Raw genomic sequence first — 19435 nt, 5'->3', positions numbered from 1 at the left:
ACCTGCCTGCCCCTGCCCCGGATAGGTCAGTAGATGTGTCAGAGGGAGGAGTCTGTCTCCCTGGAAGGGGTTTTTTTTTAGATCCGGAAGTCCTGAGAATGCCACAAGAACAGGGGAGCATGGCTGCTGTGCAACCTGCCAGGATGAGAACCCCACCTGCTCACCTCCGTGGCCTCCCTCAGCCTCACCTTTTTGGCACAGAGAGCCTTCTGGCTTTGTCCAGCAGCCTGGGATTTATGACAGTCAAGAGCTGCAGGTAGAGCAGGGGCACTATGCTTTAGCCCTGCTTGCCTCAGTCTTTGACTCCATACTGAGTTGCTAGAGAGTACAGAAGGAAGAAAGCCCCAGTTTCATGACAACAAAGCCAATAAAATAAAGCCAGTACCTAGCCCAAAGCAGAGAGGTCTATTTGCTCAAAATCTGGTGTGATGAGGAGAATTCCGCATTAGATATGACCAAGAGCAGAACAAAGGCATGAACCTTGGAGGTGTAACTTTTGGGAAGACGGTCCTAGCCCTGCCCTCCTGCTGTGAGCTCCAAGGAGCATGAGGGAGAGGAGACTCCCACCCCCAGCAAGGACACAAATGCCGGATGTACTTTTGACTGCTGCATAACAGGGAAAAGACTCAAACAAAGGACCTAGAAGTGAGATGAACCTTATTTTCAAATGCAATCACAGTCACTGTGAGAAGTGCTGCCCCTGACAACAGAGTGGAGGGAGCGTCCTGGCCTCAGCCACCCTTAGAAGAGTGGGTGAATGAGGTGCAGTGAAAGCACTGGATGGAGACTCAAGAGTTTTGTATTCCTGTTCCTAGTTTTGTCACTGGCTTGCTCTGTAACCCGGTGTGAATCCCGTCCCCTCTCTGGGGCCCCAAGGGGGTTAATACCACCCATCTGCCCCAAAGAGGTTGTGAAGCTCAGCTGTGGCTGTGATGAGTGACAAAGAAAAGCCTACAACTAAAATAGTAAAGAAGGGAACACTGTGGCCTCCTGGATCAAAAGGCACTGCTATTTGTGAGGGAGAATCAGACACATCAGAGATGGAAACACCTCTTAGGTGCCATCCAGTCCATCCCCACACTCAGGGGACAGTACAGGAGTGGCCCCGACAGTATCCTTGGGGAGACTCTGTCCACTAGAGTTGTTAATGTGTCAATGATGGAGCTTCCACCCCTTCTCTTGCAGGACTGTTTGGTAGATGGATATCTTTCTCCTTCAGGAAGATTTTTCCAATACAGTAGACAGGCTACATGTTTTCTTTGTACTCAATTATATCCCATTTCTCCCAGGTCTATCCGTGGAACTCCCCTAAGCAATTCCTCTCCCGCCTGCAAACCCTCCAAGCCCATTATCTTGGCATCCCGCCGGCCACCATTTAGCCCAGCTACCACAAATCAATCCCTCCATAAAAGAAAGGAAACACTCACACCATGGCGGTTTGTCAGAGCGCTGGCGCAATGGCAGAGATGAGGATGAGAGGATTCTCTGAGGCATGAAGGGGTCACCGGGTGTCTGGCTTCCAATCATGGAATCAAACAGAGCTTGAAGAGACAGAACATCCATATGAGGCCACACAAATTCCATCAACCACGTGGATTAACACCCCAGAGTGGAAAATACCAGGCTGCTGCTCCAGCCACAACAGAATCTAGGCCCTCTGCAGATCTACAAGCAACCTGTAGTGCCCACCCCCACCTGCAGTTAGAAGCTACTTTTGATTGATTGCCTCTTATATCTCACATAACCATGCAGGGCCACCCATGAATCACCTCACTGGACCAGCAGGCTCTGAAGCAGTTACTCTAACTGGCATTTATTACTAGCCTTAATCTTTTCAATCTGCCCCTCCATTCTACAAGGAGGACAGAGGATAAACAGGACTTCACAGTGTCCTGGCCAGCCCCACTGCCCGCCAATGGATCTTCCACTGCTCCTGTTGTCCTCCTCCTTTTCGCAGGGTCTCAGGGATTGCCAGGCCCTCCCCCACCAGTACCTGTGGATGCTCGAGAGTGCGAGTTGCTGTAACTCCTGCACACAGATGTCAGGAACTCATTGACCTGTCGCAAAGAGAGGGAGTTGTGCAGGGTCTCCAGTGGGTAAATGGTGGGAACCATGGAGCAGCCTTCAAAACCTGCAAGAAACCCAGGCAGAAAATAAATACAGCAGACAGTGACTTGCATGCAGGATGCAGCATGCAGGATCATTCACCATTGAGAGGGAAGCAGTCTCCCAAACCAGACAAGGTGGGCCCACTATGAACCCCAGACCCAAATTCACCTCATCTAGGCCAGGAAAATTGTCACTAAGCAAAAACAAACCTAAGAGCACGAGCACAGGCATAAACAGCCAGAGGGGGGAGAACACATCACCCCTCTGCTGCCCAGTTTGTGGCCATTTTACTAAATTACTGGCATTTGTTTGATTGTTGTGGAAGAATTCATCATGTGCCCAACAGCTCATAGCAGCCCCTCTGGAGAAAGTCAGCAAAACCTTAATGGGAAAATGGCTCCCATTTCTGGTGCCTTAAGTTTGTGATGAGACTTTTTCTCTGTCTTAAAATGTGCCTCGCCCCCATAACACCATTTAACTAAAGAAACAGTGAACTACAAACTGAAGGCAAGCAGCAGCAGCAGCCGCCCATTCCCACAAAGACCTGCTGGTGCCCCCTCCTGCCCACATGGGCCTAGCAGGGTTTCCCACAAACAAAAGGAGGCTGCACTAGAGCCCAGTTCCTCCCTGGCACCTTTCACAAACTTCTACGCACTCAATTCCAGTAGCCACCAAATCCAATGCTACCAGGGCCACTATGGCAGAGGGCAGCAATGCTGTCTCTCTTCTCGACCGTCCTTCGTCCCCCTCTATGGGCTTTAAGCTAGCGCAGAACTGCTAGCGGCAGGAAGGACGCTGACGGGAAGAGACCAAGGCAAAATGGGGGAAGCTGTTCCAGGCACTCCTGCCTCCATGTTCCCTTCACCCTCTTTCTAGGCTGTCCCAGGTTCCCATCCCCCACTTCAATGCTGCCCATTCACCCCGGCTCCCCAAGCTGCCTTGGAAAGTTCCTGCCTCTCCCAACACCTGCCCCCTCTGATCCTAAAATTCTACATTTTACATCCCAAAATTCCATTGGCCTTCTTGGCAACAAGGGCACACTGTTGACTCACATCCAGCTTCTCATCCACTGTAACCCCTAGGTCCTTTTCTGCAGAACTGCTGCCGAGCCATTCGGTCCCTAGTCTGTAGCGGTGCATTGGATTCTTCCGTCCTAAGTGCAGGACTCTGCACTTGTCCTTGTTGAACTTCATCAGATTTCTTTTGGCCCAATCCTCCAATTTGTCTAGGTCCCTCTGTATCCTATCCCTACCCTCCAGCGTATTTACCTCTCCTCCCAGTTTAGTGTCATCTGCAAACTTGCTGAGGGTGCAATCCACACCATCCTCCAGATCATTTATGAAGATATTGAACAAAACCAGCCCCAGGACCGACCCTTGGGGCACTCCACTTGATATCAGCTGCCAACTAGACATGGAGCCATTGATCACTACCCGTTGAGCTCGACAATCTAGCCAGCCTTCTATCCACCTTATAGTCCATTCCTCCAGCCCATACTTCTTTAACTTGCTGGCAAGAATGCTGTGGGAGACCGTGTCAAAAGCTTTGCTAAAGTCAAGGAACAACACGTCCACTGCTTTCCCCTCATCCACAGAGCCAGTTATCTCGTCATAGAAGGCAATTAGATTAGTCAGGCATGACTTGCCCTTGGTGAATCCATGCTGACTGTTCCTGATCACTTTCCTCTCCAAGTGCTTCAGAATTGATTCCTTGAGGACCTGCTCCATGATTTTTCCAGGGACTGAGGTGAGGCTGACTGGCCTGTAGTTCCCAGGATCCTCCTTCTTCCCTTTTTTAAAGATGGGCACTACATTAGCCTTTTTCCAGTCGTCCGGGACCTCCCCCGATCGCCATGAGTTTTCAAAAATAATGGCCAACGGCTCTGCAATCACATCCACCAACTCTTTTAGCACTCTCGGGTGCAACGCATCTGGCCCCATGGACTTGTGCATGTCCAGCTTTTCTAAATAGTCCCAAACCACTTCTTTCTCCACAGAGGGCTGGTCACCTCCTCCCCATGCTGTGCTGCCCAGTGCAGTAGTCTGGGAAATGACCTTGTTCGTGAAGACACAGGCAAAAAAAGCATTGAGTACATTAGCTTTTTCCACATCCTCTGTCACTAGGTTGCCTCCCTCATTCAGTAAGGGGCCCACACTTTCCTTGACTTTCTTCTTGTTGCTAACATACCTGAAGAAACCCTTCTTGTTACTCTTAACATCTCTTGCTAGCTGCAACTCCAAGTGTGATTTGGCCTTCCTGATTTCACTCCTGCATGCCCGAGCAATATTTTTATACTCATCCCTGGTCATTTGTCCAATCTTCCACTTCTTGTAAGCTTCTTTTTTGTATTTAAGAGCAGCGAGGATTTCACTGTTAAGCCAAGCTGGTCGCCTGCCATATTTACTATTCTTTCTACACATCGGGATGGTTTGTCCCTGTAACCTCAATAAGGATTCTTTAAAATACAGCCAGCTCTCCTGGACTCCTTTCCCCCTCGTGTTATTCTCCCAGGGGATCCTGCCCATCAGTTCCCCGAGGGAGTCAAAGTCTGCTTTTCTGAAGTCCAGGGTCTGTATTCTGCTGCTTTCCTTTCTTCCTTGTGTCAGGATCCTGAACTTGACCATCTCATGGTCATTGCCTCCCAGGTTCCCATCCACTTTTGCTTCCCCTACTAATTCTTCCTGGTTTGTGAGCAGCAGGTCAAGAAGAGCTCTGCCCCTAGTTGGTTCTTCCAGTACTTGCACCAGGAAATTGTCCCCTACATTTTCCAAAAACTTCCTGGATTGTCTGTGTACTGCTGTATTGCTCTCCCAGCAGATATCAGGGTGATTGAAGTCTCCCATGAGAACCAGGGCGTGCGATCCAATAACTTCTGCGAGTTGCCGGAAGAAAGCCTCGTCTACCTCATCCCCCTGGTCCGGTGGTCTATAGTAGACTCCCACCATGACATCACCCTTCTGGCTGACACTTCTAAACTTAATCCAGAGACTCTCAGGTTTTTCTGCAGTTTCATACTTGAGCTCTGAGCAGTCATACTGCTCTCTTACATACAGTGCAACTCCCCCACCTTTTCTGCCCTGCCTGTCCTTCCTGAACAGCTTATATCCATCCATGACAGTACTCCAGTCATGTGAGTTATCTCACTAAGTCTCTGTTATTCCAATCACATCATAATTCCTTGATTTTGCCAGGACTTCCAGTTCTCCCTGCTTGTTTCCCAGGCTTCATGCATTTGTGTATATTACCAGCTAGAGAGCGGGGGGACCTTTTTGTAGTGATAATCAAGGTGGGCCATTTCCAGCAGTTGACGAGAACATCTGAGGAACAGTGGGGGGTTGAGGGGTGGAATAAACATGGGGAAATAGTTTTACTTTGTGTAATGACCCATCCACTCCCAGTCTCTATTCAAGCCTAAGTTAATTGTATCCAGTTTGCAAATTAATTCCAATTCAGCAGTCTCTCGTTGGAGTCTGTTTTTGAAGTTTTTTTGTTGAAGAATTGCCACTTTTAGGTCTGTAATCAAGTGACCAGAGAGATTGAAGTGTTCTCCAACTGGTTTTTGGATGTTATAATTCTTGACGTCTGATTTGTGTCCATTTATCCTTTTACTTAGAGACTGTCCAGTTTGACCAATGTACACGGCAGAGGATCATTGCTGGCACATGATGGCATATATCACATTGGTAGATGTGCAGGTGACCGAGCCTCGGATATTGTGGCTGATGTGATTAGGCCCTATGATGGTGTCCCCTGAATAGATATGTGGACACAGTTGGCAAAGGGCTTTGTTGCAAGGATAGGTACCTGGGTTAGTGGTTCTGTTGTGTTGTGTGTGGTTGCTGGTGAGTATTTGCTTCAGGTTGGGGGGCTGTCTGTAAGCAAGGACTGGCCTGTCTCCCAAGATCTGTGAGACTGATGGATTGTCCTTCAGGATAGGTTGTAGATCCTTGATGATACCATGTTCTCTGTGTATATAAATGTCCCCACTGTATTTTCCACTGTATGCATCCAATGAAGTGAGCTGTAGCTCACGAAAGCTTATGCTCAAATTAATTTGTTAGTCTCTAAGGTGCCACAAGTACTCCTTTTCTTTTTGCGAATACAGACTAACACGGCTGCTACTCTGAAACCATCCATTTGATAGTTTCTCATAGGCATCATGGCAGAAGTGGATTGTGAAACGGGATTGAATGGGGAGGGCACGCCTTGCAGGCCAGCTCAGGGAGGGTATTCCATGCATAGCAGCAGCAGATGAAAAGAGAGGGCAGGAGTTCTTATAGATCCCAAGGCCAGAAAGGACCATTGTGACCATCTAGCCTGACCTCCTGCACAGCACATGCCGGAGAACTGCCCCCAAATAATCCCTAGACCACAGTTTTTAGGAAACCATGCAGTCTTGACTTAAAAATGGTCAGGGATGGAGAGTTCACCACAACCCTTGGGAAACCATTCCAGTGGTTAATTACTCTCACCTTTAAAAAAAAAAAAAAAAAAAAAAATCACACCTTATCTCCAGTCTGTATTTGTCTAGTTTCCACTTCCAGCCACTGGCTCTTGTTATACCTGTCTCTGCTAGACTCAAGAGCCCACTACTTAATATCTGACCCCATGTAGGTACTTATAGATGGTGATCAAGTCACCCTTTAACTTATCTGAGCCTTCCTTGACTCCTGTAATTATCTAGTTAGCTTAACAAAGAGAAGTTTATTTGTGGCCTTTACATGAACACAATAGTGTGAGGTCCTAGCTTCCACATACACTGTCCCCAGCCAATGGCTCTCATTGCAGACTGCAGGGAAAGAGGGGTCCCCATGGTCTATGTCCACTCTGACCCCACAGCTGAAACTACCAAGAGGGAAATTCAATGCCAGGGAGATCGCACCATGATTTCAACAATTTCCATCCCACCATCAACCTCAGCCTGGACCAGTCCACACAAGAGATCCACTTCCTGGACACTATGCTGCTAATAAGCGATGGTCACATAACCACCACCCTATACCGGAAACCTATTGACCGCTATGCCTACCTACATGCCTCCAGCTTTCATCACAGACCACACCACACGATCCATTGTCTACAGCCAAGCTCTACGATACAACTGCATTTGCTCCAACCCCTCAGACAGAGACAAACACCTACAAGATCTCTATCAAGCGTTCTTACAACTACAATACCCACCTGCTGAAGTGAAGAAACAGATTGACAGAGCCAGAAGAGTACCCAGAAGTCACTTACTACAGGACAGGCCCAACAAAGAAAATAACAGAACGCCACTAGCTGTCACCTTCAGCCCCCAAGTAAAATCTCTCCAACGCCTCATCAAGGATCTACAACCTATCCTGAAGGACGACCCGTCACTCTCACAGATCTTGGGAGACAGGCCAGTCCTTGCTTACAGACAGCCCCCCAACCTGAAGCAAATACTCACCAGCAACCACACGCCACACAACAGAACCACTAACCCAGGAACCTATCCTTGCAACAAAGCCCTTTGCCAACTGTGTCCACATATCTATTCAGGGGACACCATCATAGGGCCTAATCACATCAGCCACACTATCAGAGGCTCATTCACCTGCACATCTACCAATGTGATATATGCCATCATGTGCCAGCAATGCCCCTCTGCCATGTACACTGGCCAAACTGGACAGTCTCTAGGTAAAAGAATAAATGGACACAAATCAGACGTCAAGAATTATAACATTCAAAAACCAGTCGGAGAACACTTCAATCTCTTTGGTCACTCGATTACAGACCTAAAAGGGCAACTCTTCAACAAAAAAACTTCAAAAACAGACTCCAACGAGAGACTGCTAAATTGGAATTAATTTGCAAACTGGATACAATTAACTTAGGCCTGAATAGAGACTGGGAGTGGATGGGTCATTACACGAAGTAAAACTATTTCCCCATGTTTATTCCACCCCTCCACCCCCCACTGTTCCTCAGACGTTCTTGTCAACTGCTGGAAATGGCCAACCTTGATTATCACTACAAAAGGCTTTTTCCCCCCCCGCTCTCCTGCTGGTAATAGCTCACCTTACCTGATCACTCTCCTTACAGTCTGTATGGTAACACCATTGTTTCATGTTCTCTGTGTATATAAATCTCCCCACTGTATTTCCCACTGCATGCATCCGATGAAGTGAGCTGTAGCTCACGAAAGCTTATGCTCAAATAAATTTGTTAGTCTCTAAGGTGCCACAAGTACTTCTTTTCTTTTTGCTTATGTCGCTTATCTATCTTGGCTCCTCTATGGTGCCTAAGTATTACTAAAGATCTTTATTATTATTTGCAGGCAGGAGCGTCTAGAGCCCCAATCAAGAATCAGGGCCCCACAGTGCTAACCTCTTTACAGATACACACATAACAAAGATGGGCCCTGCCCCTGAGCTACAATCTAAGTCAGAGGTGGGCAAACTACGGCCTGCGGGCCACATCCGGCCCGCGGGACTGTCCTACCCGGCCCCTGAACTCCTGGCCGGGGAGGGTAGCCCCCGGCCCCTTCCCCACTTTTCCCCCTCCTCCGCAGCCACGTCACCGGGCAGGCGGCACTCTGGGCAGTGGGGCTGCGCGCTCACGTAGGGCAGCGCATCTGGCTCCAGCCGGGCGGCACAGCTCCAGACATGCTGCTCTGAGTGGCATGGTAAGGTGGTCAGGGCCAGGGGGTTGGATAGGGCAGAGGTTGGGGGGGGGGGGCAGGGGAGTGGATAGGGGTCGGTGCAGTCAGGGGACAGGGGGTGGGGTCCCGGGAAGGCGTGGTCAGGGGACAAGGAGCAGGGGGGGTTGGATGGGTGGGGGATTCTGAGGGGGGCAGTCAGGGGGCCGGAGCCAGGCTGTTTTGGGGGCACAGCCTTCCCTACCCGGTCCTCCATACAGTTTCGCACCCCGATGTGGCCCTTGGGCCAAAAAGTTTGCCCACACCTAATCTAAGGCATAAGTGAGAGATAACAGATGCGGGAGGACACAGTGACCATGAGAGGGTACTTGTCAGCTTCCCACTGCTATCTAGCCATTGTTGAGGTTTTTGTAGGCATTGTGGAGAGGAGAGTTTTAAGGCAGGATTTGGGTGGTAGTTTTGTGATACTTGTGCACTAAAAACCCAACTGCACACAGAGAGACCACCAAGCAACCATCAGAGGTACACTTTTCATTCATTGCTAATTCAGGCTGGTTTGGCACCAAGTGACATCACACTGAAGGATGGGTAGACAATGCCCCAAAGCCAACCCCAGCCAAGGAGCGGCACGTATGCTGCATGTCTGCTAAAACTCTTAATGAAGTTTCCATGATAGCAGCTGGTGTGAATCCCAAACCCAGTTAATCCTCACTAGAGGAAAAGGATGGTGTGGACACAGCTCACAAATTTTTGTGCAGTGACGGGAAAAGAGAACTCCAGCTGCTGCTGAAATTTTATTATTTGTTTAAATATACAATAAATATTAAGAGAAAACCCTGTAAAAAGCTAGAGGATTATGTAAAACACTAAGTAACATGGGTTTGTAACTAACAGATCTAGGGACAATCTCAATAGACCTCAGATGTTGAGCAGACTCCGTTCTGATTAAACTATTTCGATACAGAACTCCACGAAAAGTGCATGTACTGCCAAGAGTGGGGGAGGTGACTCAGTACAGAGCACTCTTCCATTTCATTCGGTACTGCACCTATGTCTCAGAGCAGTGGCAGAGAGCACAGTGCTGCTAGATGAGAAACAAATTTGAGATGCTCACTGCTCAGCCCCGGCCATATTACAACTCGAGTAATTATATCCTAGCTAGGACTATACCTCCTGAAGTTTCACATGGATACTGTATTCTTCCATTTCACTCACACATTGTTGTGTACATTGCTGAGCACCATTAAGCCACAGGCAGGCTGGACAGTCACACTACATGCCAGAAGTAGCTGCATTTCACTGGTGGATGAAATGACTGACATATTAAGGAGTCACAGGAGCAGGAAAGGAAGGGACAGAAAAGTTAAGTAACCCCTCCAAGGGCCTTTAAGCATTCCCACTCTGGGGAGATCCATGAGCTGTCCAGACCAGGTGGAAGGTGGGCTGAGGAATTCTCAATTAAATAAAGATTGTAGCATCACTCTCTCCAGCCCAAAATCAGAGGGGGAAAATAGTACTTGGTGAATATGTGGAGTGAACTCCAAGTAATTGCTCTACAATTCTCAGCAATACAGAAATGCCTGAAACAGGCCACAGAGAGAGCAGTAGCCCTGACTGAGCAAGTTCTACACCCTGCTGGGATAAGATTTTTGAAACATCTGGTTGCATATGGCATCCCATTGCTCTTTACCCACAAGTTTTAACCAGACATCTCCATCTATCCAAATGCTACATCCCTTCCAAAAAAGGACCTTAAAAATATAAAATGTCCCCTAAGCAGAATTTATCCTGAAAAGGGAGAAAGCTAGAGATTCCATGAAGTCCAGAAAGGCCTTCACTGTTGTTCTTATTAATTGTACATGGAGGGGGCACTGATTCTGCAATGATGGGCAGCAGGGGCTCACCTCCTCCCCACACCTCTCCAGACCACATGTAGAGATGATGCGGTAACTGTCTGTGGTAGCTGACAGCAAAGCCAGTGAGCCTTCTCCGTGGTGGTAGTAGGCTGAGATAAATGCAGAGAGCACTGTAGCCCGGGTGTTCTTCAGTTTCTCTCACACCTTATTCATTTTGGCACTAAAGTGCCCATGTCCTTTAAATAGTAAGCCCTCAGTCTTCAACTCAGCCATGGATGGTAAAGCCTGAGAAATACAGCCGAGCACGCTGAGGCTCAAACACATCAGAGTCTCGTAATGGATGGTGTTTTCCTTAAAGTCGCATCTCGTATGATCGAGAGACTGCAGAAGAATTCCAGCTTTAAAAAACTTTTTTAAAAATAGTTTCTAGCTTTCAGAGCTGCAAAGAAAGGCTGGAAAACGTGATGCAAGTGCCCGGGAAACACTCAAACCAGAGAACAAAATTAAGAAGTTACAGATTTTGGGTGCTATACCTTCTATCTCCAGGTTTCAAAGAAAACAAGGAATTCTGTATGTATAGCCGTATCAGATGTAGGAGAGGGCCTTGTATCAACTTTATCCATCCAGAAGTACTAAAGCTTGAACTTCCCTGAGGTGTAGCAGTGTTGTGTTCCCAGTGCCACGGTTCTTCGGTAATACTGATAGAGATGATTTTCCAGAAGGTTCAGAAGGTGTGAGGTGCCAAGGCATCATCCCCATTGCACCAATTTAACTAAACCGGCTTCTGAAATATAAATCAATCCGTCTGAGTGGCTAACATTGAGTGAGCTTAACTCATTTTGTGGCCAGGCCTGGAAACATGCAAAAGCCCTTGAAGAAGAACAACTCCTTTCTGCATAAAGTTTCTTCTGTGTCGTCTTTCCCCAATGATTTAAGTCTGAAGTTAATTAGAGGACAATTTGGAATGGTCTTTAAAAGAGTCGTATATTTTCACCTTTTGAACCTTGTTCTAACATTTGCTTTGACCACTGAAATCAGACGCAACCTGCTGTAAAAATTTCAAACTTTTTTTTTATATTTGAATCTTTAATGAGAACTCACACAGGTGATGACTGTCATGACATTTGAGAGCAGAAGTTTTTAAGTCACTAAAGACATTATCCCTGTCACAACTTCCATAAGAACTCTGTTCCATCTATGCCAATATTTTATTTTGTTAAAAAGTAAGTTTTTAGTCAAGACTTGGATACTTCAGTTTTTGGACTGGAATCTTCTGATTTCTCCTGTCGATTTCTTTTCCTCTTGGTTCTAACTACAATGTTCTAATTAAGTGGGTTTTAAATCACTAGCTTTCTCTTTACAACTCAAAACTATAACACTGAACTATTTTAGTTTTTAATTTCCTTAGCATTAGACACATACCTCTCTTGTGCTTTAACAATAAACATGCTCCGTGACCCCTCAAAACATCCAGCTACAATGGTTGGGATATCAGGGGACAAAGCTTGGGTTCTTGTTTGAGCTCTAGTAGACACAGGAAAGAGATCGGTGAGATCTCCAGCAGGGACAACTCTCTGCTCTGGCTTCAGAGCAGCCTGGTTTGTCCAACCCCCTCTTCCCTTGAAGCAATCTTGCCTCTTTTTAGTCTTTGTTGCTAGGAGACCAAGGATAATTCTAATCACATTGGTACAGCAACAGCCATCTCATCTCTTGATGGATGACAAGGGCCGTATTGAGAAAAACCAAATTGTTTTGCAGAAATTCCCCTCCTTCCGCATCTTCAGAACCTGGGGTCTGTTTCTTCACAGTGTGAAAAGCCAACCTTTCTGCACTTGTCCCCCTTTCTACTTCAATTCAGAAAGGAAAAGCGGATTGATACAACACAACACACACGGTTCAGCAAACCACATACACGAGCAGGTTTTATAGTGTAAGAATATCTGGGCTGGCCAGCACCAGATGGATAATTTCCTTTCACACAAAAGGATATCGCCTCCTACCCACTTTAAACCAGCCAGAGGCACTACCCCCAAGATTTGCACACTCCTGAAGACGAGAAACACACAGAGGAACAGGAAGCTATCACACCATTTAGATCTGATGCTGAAATTCCCTGCCCACTCCCTTACAAGCAGGGACCAATTCCCATAAATGAAACAGATGCCATGCAATGCAGACACACAAGCAGCTCTCCAGTCCGACATTAATCCGGCCTCTCTGAAAAGCAGTGCACCTCCCTCAAGCAACTCACTTTCCATGCATTTCCAAAGGAGAGGTTACTTACCTTGTACAGTAACTGGAGTTCGAGATATCTGTTTCTCTGTGAGTGCTCTATGCTAGGATGTGTGCACACCTGTGCACCCTGGATCAGACAGTTTTTTTGTGGTCAACAGTGTCTGTGGGTCCAAGCCTATGCCCTAGACACCCTTATGTTCTAGTATGAGGGCATATAGGGGGGCAAATTTGCTGCCACTCCCGTTCCTTTTCAATGGCAAAAGTTCACCAAGAGACTCCGAGGCAGATGGGTAATGGAGCACCAAATAGGGACACACATCTTGAAGCACTCCAGTTACTGTGCAAGGTAAGTAACCTCTCCTTCAAGCAGAGTCCCTAGGGGTACTCCTGAGCAACATCTTCAACATGGAGAAGGGTGCTGAGGAGGTGGATTCAGTCAAGATCATACAACAGGATCACCGAAAGCCGCATCAGCTATGGGAACAGTGACAAGAGCATAGTGCTGGGAGAGCATGCGTATCAAAGACCAGGTGGCTGCTCTGCTGGGATAGGTATGTTTCTCAGCAGGGCAACAGAGGTAGATTGAGCCCTGTTGGAGTGAGCCATAACTCTCGAAGGGGAGCAAACTGCTTAATCTTCGTTGAAGGTTAAGGTGCATCCTGCAACCCATTTGGACAGCGAGTGAAAATCCCCCGTCCTTTCATGCATTCTGCAATTGAGATAAGAAGTCTCAGTGTAGCCCTAAAGGACCCAGTCCTGTCTTGAAAAAGGCAAGACCTTTTCTTACACCCCAGCATACAAAGGCTTGGGATAAAATCACCAGTAGGTGAATCTGTTGGTTGATGTGGAATTCTGAGGCTACGTTAGGAAGGAAGCGAGGGTGTGGACATAGTGTCACCCTGGCACAACTGAACACCATGCACAGCGGGTCAGCCATCAAGGCTCCATGCTCCCCTATCCTCCTGGCCAAGGTGATGGTTATAAGGAATGAGGTTTTAAGAGGATAGAAGAGGGAAGAGTTTGCCATAGGTTCAAATGGGGATTTCCTCAACGCACTGAGGACTAGGTTGAGGTCCCATGGTGGAGTTGGTTCTTTAACTGGAGGGAATAGGTTGAAGAGGCCTTTGAGAAACCTCATCATGGTTGGGTGGGTGAAGATTGGAAGTCCCTCAGTGGGGGAGCGAAAGGCTGCAACAGCAGCTAGGTGAACTCTAATGGAACGCCGAGGTAATCCTGTAGGTTTTTAAATTGAAGAGGTAATTGAGAACGCGTGTTAGACGGGAGTCAAGAGGAAAGAGAGACTGGTGACTGCACCAACTCTAGAAGAATTTCCACTTCTGCAGGTAAGTTTTTCTCATTATAGATTTTTTACTGTGAAGCAGCACTGTTTGCACCTCTGGGGAGCAAAATAATTCTATACCAGAGAGCCATCTGGTAGCCACTCCTGGAGGTGAAGTGCTGAGAGGTTCAGGGGGTGACAGAGCCCAACTCTTGGGTGAGAAGATTCACTGTCAGGGGAAGGTGGAGATGCAGTCAGAGGTATTCAAACCAGCTCTCGGAACCATACCTCTCTCAGCTATGGCGGAGCTATGAAAATGGCTACTAATTTTTATTGTTTCAATTTGTTCAGACCCTTGAGCAATAGGGGAGTCAGAAGGATGAGCACACAGCACTATGTGAGGCCAAGGAATAATTAGGGCATCTCCCATGAATTGTGGCTGTGCCCTTCCCTCAGGCAGAATTGCCTGCACTTTTCATTGGGTAGAGCTGCAAGGAGCTCGGTCTGTGGATGGCCCCAGGTAAGACAGATTTCTTGGAATACCTCATTGTTCAGTTCCCACTCGCGTTTGACGCTGAAATGTCTGCTGCGTTCAGTAGTCCTGGTAGATAAACCACTGATACGCACCAGATTCACAGTTTCATGGATTCGGTGCATAAGGATCAGGATCTTGCTCCTCCTTGCCGATCAATATAATACATTAGTGCTGGACCACAGAGAAGCATGCTTATTGACAGGCCCCGGATGCATGGAAGGAAGTGCTGGCGAACATAATGAACCACTCAGAGCCCTAATACATCAATATGGAGGATTGTCTCAAGGGGACCACTTGCCCTGGCTATGAGGGTTTTGAAAGCATGCACCCCCTCCTGTCAGAGAGGCATCTGTAGTGATGATTCTTGTGGAGAGGGCTGTAAGAACTGAACCCCTATGCACACATTCTGCAGATCATTCCACCAATTTAGAGACTAGCAGTCCCTCCAGGGTACGGGCACTGGCTTGTACAGGCGGTGTTTGTTGCGGATGTAAATGGTTCTGAGCCAGGCCTGAAGACACCAGGAGCATAGTCTTGCCAAGGATATCACTAATGTACAGGCTGCCATATGGCCCAGATGTTGTACTTAAGCTTTTGCTGGCTCTGTTGTATTGTCAAGACAAGGCTGGACAGCGTCAAATCTGTCTCTGGGCAAGTATGTTCCGGCAGTGGAGGAGTCCAGAGTAGCTCTCACAAAGTCTATTCATGGGGTGGGTGTGAGAGTGAAGTGGAGGACCAGTGACTGGAACAGAGATAGGGCCTTGCTGGTTGCAGTCTGCTTCAAGGAATGACTGACCTTTCAGGAGCCAATCATCCACAAAGAGAAAAAAAGATTATTCCCATCTGATGAAGAAGGGCTGTGGTGGTCAACACAACTTTGATAAGACCCTTGGAGCAGTGGAAAAGCTAAAAAGGTAAGACATGATACTGCTACTGGTCTCTGCCCACCCTAAAGCGTAGGAAATGCCTGTGCGAAGGATGTATAGCTATATAGAAATAAGCATCTCGGAGACTGAGGGAGACAAACCAAAGACAAAACACGACTCCAGAGAGGAATCATCACTACTAAGGTTACCATTCTGAACTGCTGAGCATGGACAAAGGTGTTTAGTGTCCTTGGGTCCAGAACCGGTCTCCATCCCCCATTTTTCTTTGGGACCAGGAAGTACCGGAAATAAAATCCTTTCCAGACAAAGACCAGTGGGATGGGTTCAACTGCCTCCAGTGTTAGGAGGATTGTATCTCCTGCCTCAAGAGACTCCCATCAGAGGAGTCCCTGAAGAGGGAGGGAGTGTGGCTGGATGGAGTAACCTGTAGATATCACTTGTAGGATCCATCTGTCTGAGGTGATGGGCTCCCAGGAAGGAAAGAAATGGGTGAGACGGTCCCCATAGGGGAGGAGGTGGGATAGATGCAGTGTAAAATCTGGAGCAGGAGAGAGAGAGAGTTCATGACCCAAGACCACCAGGTCAAAATGGTCGTTTTGAAGATGTTGCCAATTGGGAGGTCACAATAGAGGACTGTCCTCTCAGAGAACCTGAGCTTCTTCCTTGGGGGCTCAGCAGTTCTTGTGGCCTGGCAGTGGACTGGGTTTGACCACTGAGCCATCTGCAACCTACTGTACTTTCTCTTTGTCATAGGTGTATAGATGCCCAGAGATTGTAGCATGGCCTAAAGTCCTTAGAGTGAACGGACCCATCCACGGCATCACTGAACAACATGGGTCCCTCAAAGGGAAGGTTTGAGGGTATTTTGTACCTCCCAACATAGACCAGAGGACTGCAGCCAAGAAGCTCTGCACATGACTATTGCTGTAGCCAGGGAATGAGCAACTGCGTCAGTGGCTTCTAGTGAGGCTGTTATGAGGGCTTGAAGTTGTTCCCCCTGATCCTGTAGCAAGTGGTCAACAAAAGGATGAAAACTGGGAAGAATTCATGAAACTGTGTTTTGGTATCAGGGCTTGGTAACTGGCTGCTCTGAACTGCTGTGTGGCTGAAGGGTAGCTTTTTCATACCCAGAAGGTCCAGTCTTTTTTGTTCTTTATCAGACAAAGTAGAATGGAACAGATGTTGTCTGTTCCATTTGTTGACTGCTGCCACGACCAGGAAGTTGAGTGTAAGATGGAAAAGAAATATTCTGATCCTTCGGGAGGGAGGTAGCACTTTTTGTCTGTCGGCTTTTATGTAGGCAGTATAGTAGCTTGGATTTGCCACACAGAATGTGCAGGGGCCAGTGGAGCAGCATTAAATGGGAAAGGCAATTTTGCCCCGAGGAAATGTGTGAAGGATGTCTATCAAGGAGTGTTTGAAGTTCCTGTATCTCCTCCAATGGAATATATAGGGTCTACACTATATGCTTCATAAGATCCTGAAATTCTTGAAACCGTCAGTATAAGATGGTGAGGGAGGCATGAGCCTTGTCTGGGGAGCAGAAGGATGTATGGGAAGGCAAAGATTCTTCTTCCATAGGTTGCTCTTGCTTCCCTGTAAGATCCTGCTGTGTGGAAGGACCCAAGGGTGCTAGCTGCTGCTCTTGATGTGCCCTCCTACGAGATGGGACCCTGTAGAACTGGTCACCATAAGGGGCTCCAGTGCTCCAATAAGCCTACTGTGGTGGCTGTAAGGGACAGGATCCCACTGTTGTCCTTGCCAGGGTTCAGAGGTATCGCCTGGATAGGAATTTCATGATCAGGAGGTACTCTGAGTGAAGGAGGTTGAAAAGAGGAACGCTTTATGACACTTCAAAATTAGATGTGTCATTTTCTGTTTCAATTGGAGGGGCAAATGGTGTTGGTACCGGTGGTTGAGTCAGTACCAGGGCCCAAAAAGGGGCCTGTAATTGCATCAATACTGGAAGCTGTTGATATGAAGGTACCAGACAGTGTCAAGTCAGTAACTGAGAGAAGTGTGTCTGTGAACCCTCAAGGGAGGACTGGAGGCTGTGATGGCACTGGAGGATGAGACATGGTTGAAGACAGTAGTGGAGGAAACGCAGACTCCAGCAGATGAGGCTGTACACCAGTGGGGAGTGTCTTTCAGTACCCCACAGCAGAGGTGACTCAGGGTACTCCAGGATCCAAAGGTCCACATGGATCAAAAGATTGGATGGTACTGGGGACCCTAGGTAGGAAACATTGGGAGTCAGACTACCGGTGAGGTGCTCTGCTCTGGTTCAATAACAGTTGGCTGCGTGCATGTTCCCTCTGTGTGCTGCCCCAGCTCTGCAGATAGCCGACACAGCAGACCCCGAGAGAACCCCCAAAGACCACGGACTTTAGTAAGGCACCTGGCCAGGTTTATTGTCAAACAAAGCACAGTAATAGTTTCCTATAGACAATGGACACAGCTCAGTCAGTGGCAGGACACTCCACTGCCCCCTAGGCTGGACAAAGATATGCGCTCCCAGACCTATTTTTATACAGTTGCAGGACAGATTACTCATCCCTACTGACGTATTGAGGTACAGCCCCTTGACTCATTAGGGTGCCGTCTCCCCCTTTGATCATGTTGGTTCAAACAAACAGATCTGTCCATCATGCTGTCCTTTTGACCCGGTCTTTGGGATGCACCTGGCTGTTCCTTGTTATCTCTGTGAAGTGTCCTGGTACCGGGATGTTCAGGTGCCATCTTGGCACACGTTCCTCTTATTACCACTTATATCATTAGCGCGTGCTTTCTAGGAGTCCTTTTCTTGCCAAGTTCTGCAATTAGGGCCTGCCTCTGGCTCACAGCCCAGCTTTGCTTAGCAATGCCTGGAAGTACTTTGGTTCAGGCCTTAAGTCTCAGATCAGGCCTCTGATACAAGGGTTTATGTTTCAGGGCCTCTTACTATATCTGTTGTTACCGAGATGGTACTAAAGTACAGTCAGCACATCCTTTATGTCTGGTTGCTAGAGGCAGTACAGACAATGATTTTGGCTTAGCTCTGGAGTGCTTACATCTTGGAGGCATGGAGTCCAGTGGCAATGTAAGTACCACTTCAGGTAATTTACCAGACGGTTTCTTGATATGCAGCATAGTGACCTTAGCGAGTGCTGTGGTCTCAGTTCCAAAGGGGATGGGAGCCTCAGAGGTACCCATAATGGGGGACAACATCTCCTGAGACCCAGACTGAGAGGTTGACTTTCCCTTTCTCTTCTCCTATTCTGGGAAAGGCGGCGTTCTCTTCTTCAATGGTTTAGATGGTTCCGAAGGGCCCCCAGGTCTTTGCTTACTGTCACAGAAGAGATGGGTCACCGGAGCTCTCTGAGCATCTGACATATAGGGGGATGACTCAGATCCTGTGGGTCTCAGCAAATGCTCCATTAACAGGAGTTTGAGCCTGTTCTCTCAATTTCTTAGATCTACTCTTAAACCCTGAGCAGACTGGATATTTGGAAGGGACGTGAGACTTCCTGAGGCAGCTTAAATGTCCATTGTTGTGAGGGAAAGATTTATGGCATGTCTGGCAGGTTTGATGCCCAAGGGCCTGGGCGTAACCCACACTTGAGCCCATGGATCAAAGGCCTGAATTGGGCAAAAAAGAGGAAGGGGTGGGGAACCTATTAAAAAGCATAAATTGTGCTAAACTAAAATAAAGAAAAAAATACTAAGAAAAAGAAAATTTTCACAAGAGGCGTAGCCAGCCTTGACGCCAGCTAGCAAACACCGTGATGCTCGGTTTCAAACTGCAAGTGATTGAGAAGCAACCGGCATGGCAGCGGGTCCACCCCTCCCTACATGCCCTCGTAGTGGAGCATGAGGGTGCCTAAGGCTCTGGCACAAACTCACAGACACAGCTGACAAAATGTCTCCAAT

General features: G+C 47.7%; 1 protein-coding gene across 27 annotated transcripts in view; it reads right to left on the bottom strand.

The window, feature by feature from the left end:
* The window catches only part of PPIP5K1 (diphosphoinositol pentakisphosphate kinase 1), a 199230-nt gene that overhangs the window by 77683 nt on the left and 102112 nt on the right, over positions 1 to 19435 (bottom strand). For all 27 annotated transcript variants that reach the window (XR_006284115.1, XR_005227113.1, XR_005227115.1 and 24 more), the window contains 2 exons: positions 1994 to 2131; positions 1428 to 1541 (listed from right to left, as the gene is read on the bottom strand). Coding sequence is in view for 24 of the 27 variants with exons in the window: in XM_037911084.2 (XP_037767012.1) it covers positions 1428 to 1541; positions 1994 to 2131 (252 nt within the window). In the remaining 3 variants the exon portion in view is untranslated. The remainder of the gene's footprint in view (positions 1 to 1427; positions 1542 to 1993; positions 2132 to 19435) is intronic.

The sequence above is a fragment of the Chelonia mydas genome, chromosome 10 (assembly GCF_015237465.2).
Source record: "Chelonia mydas isolate rCheMyd1 chromosome 10, rCheMyd1.pri.v2, whole genome shotgun sequence".
NCBI lineage: Eukaryota > Metazoa > Chordata > Testudines > Cheloniidae > Chelonia > Chelonia mydas.
This window is presented reverse-complemented; position numbering and strand designations above follow the sequence as displayed.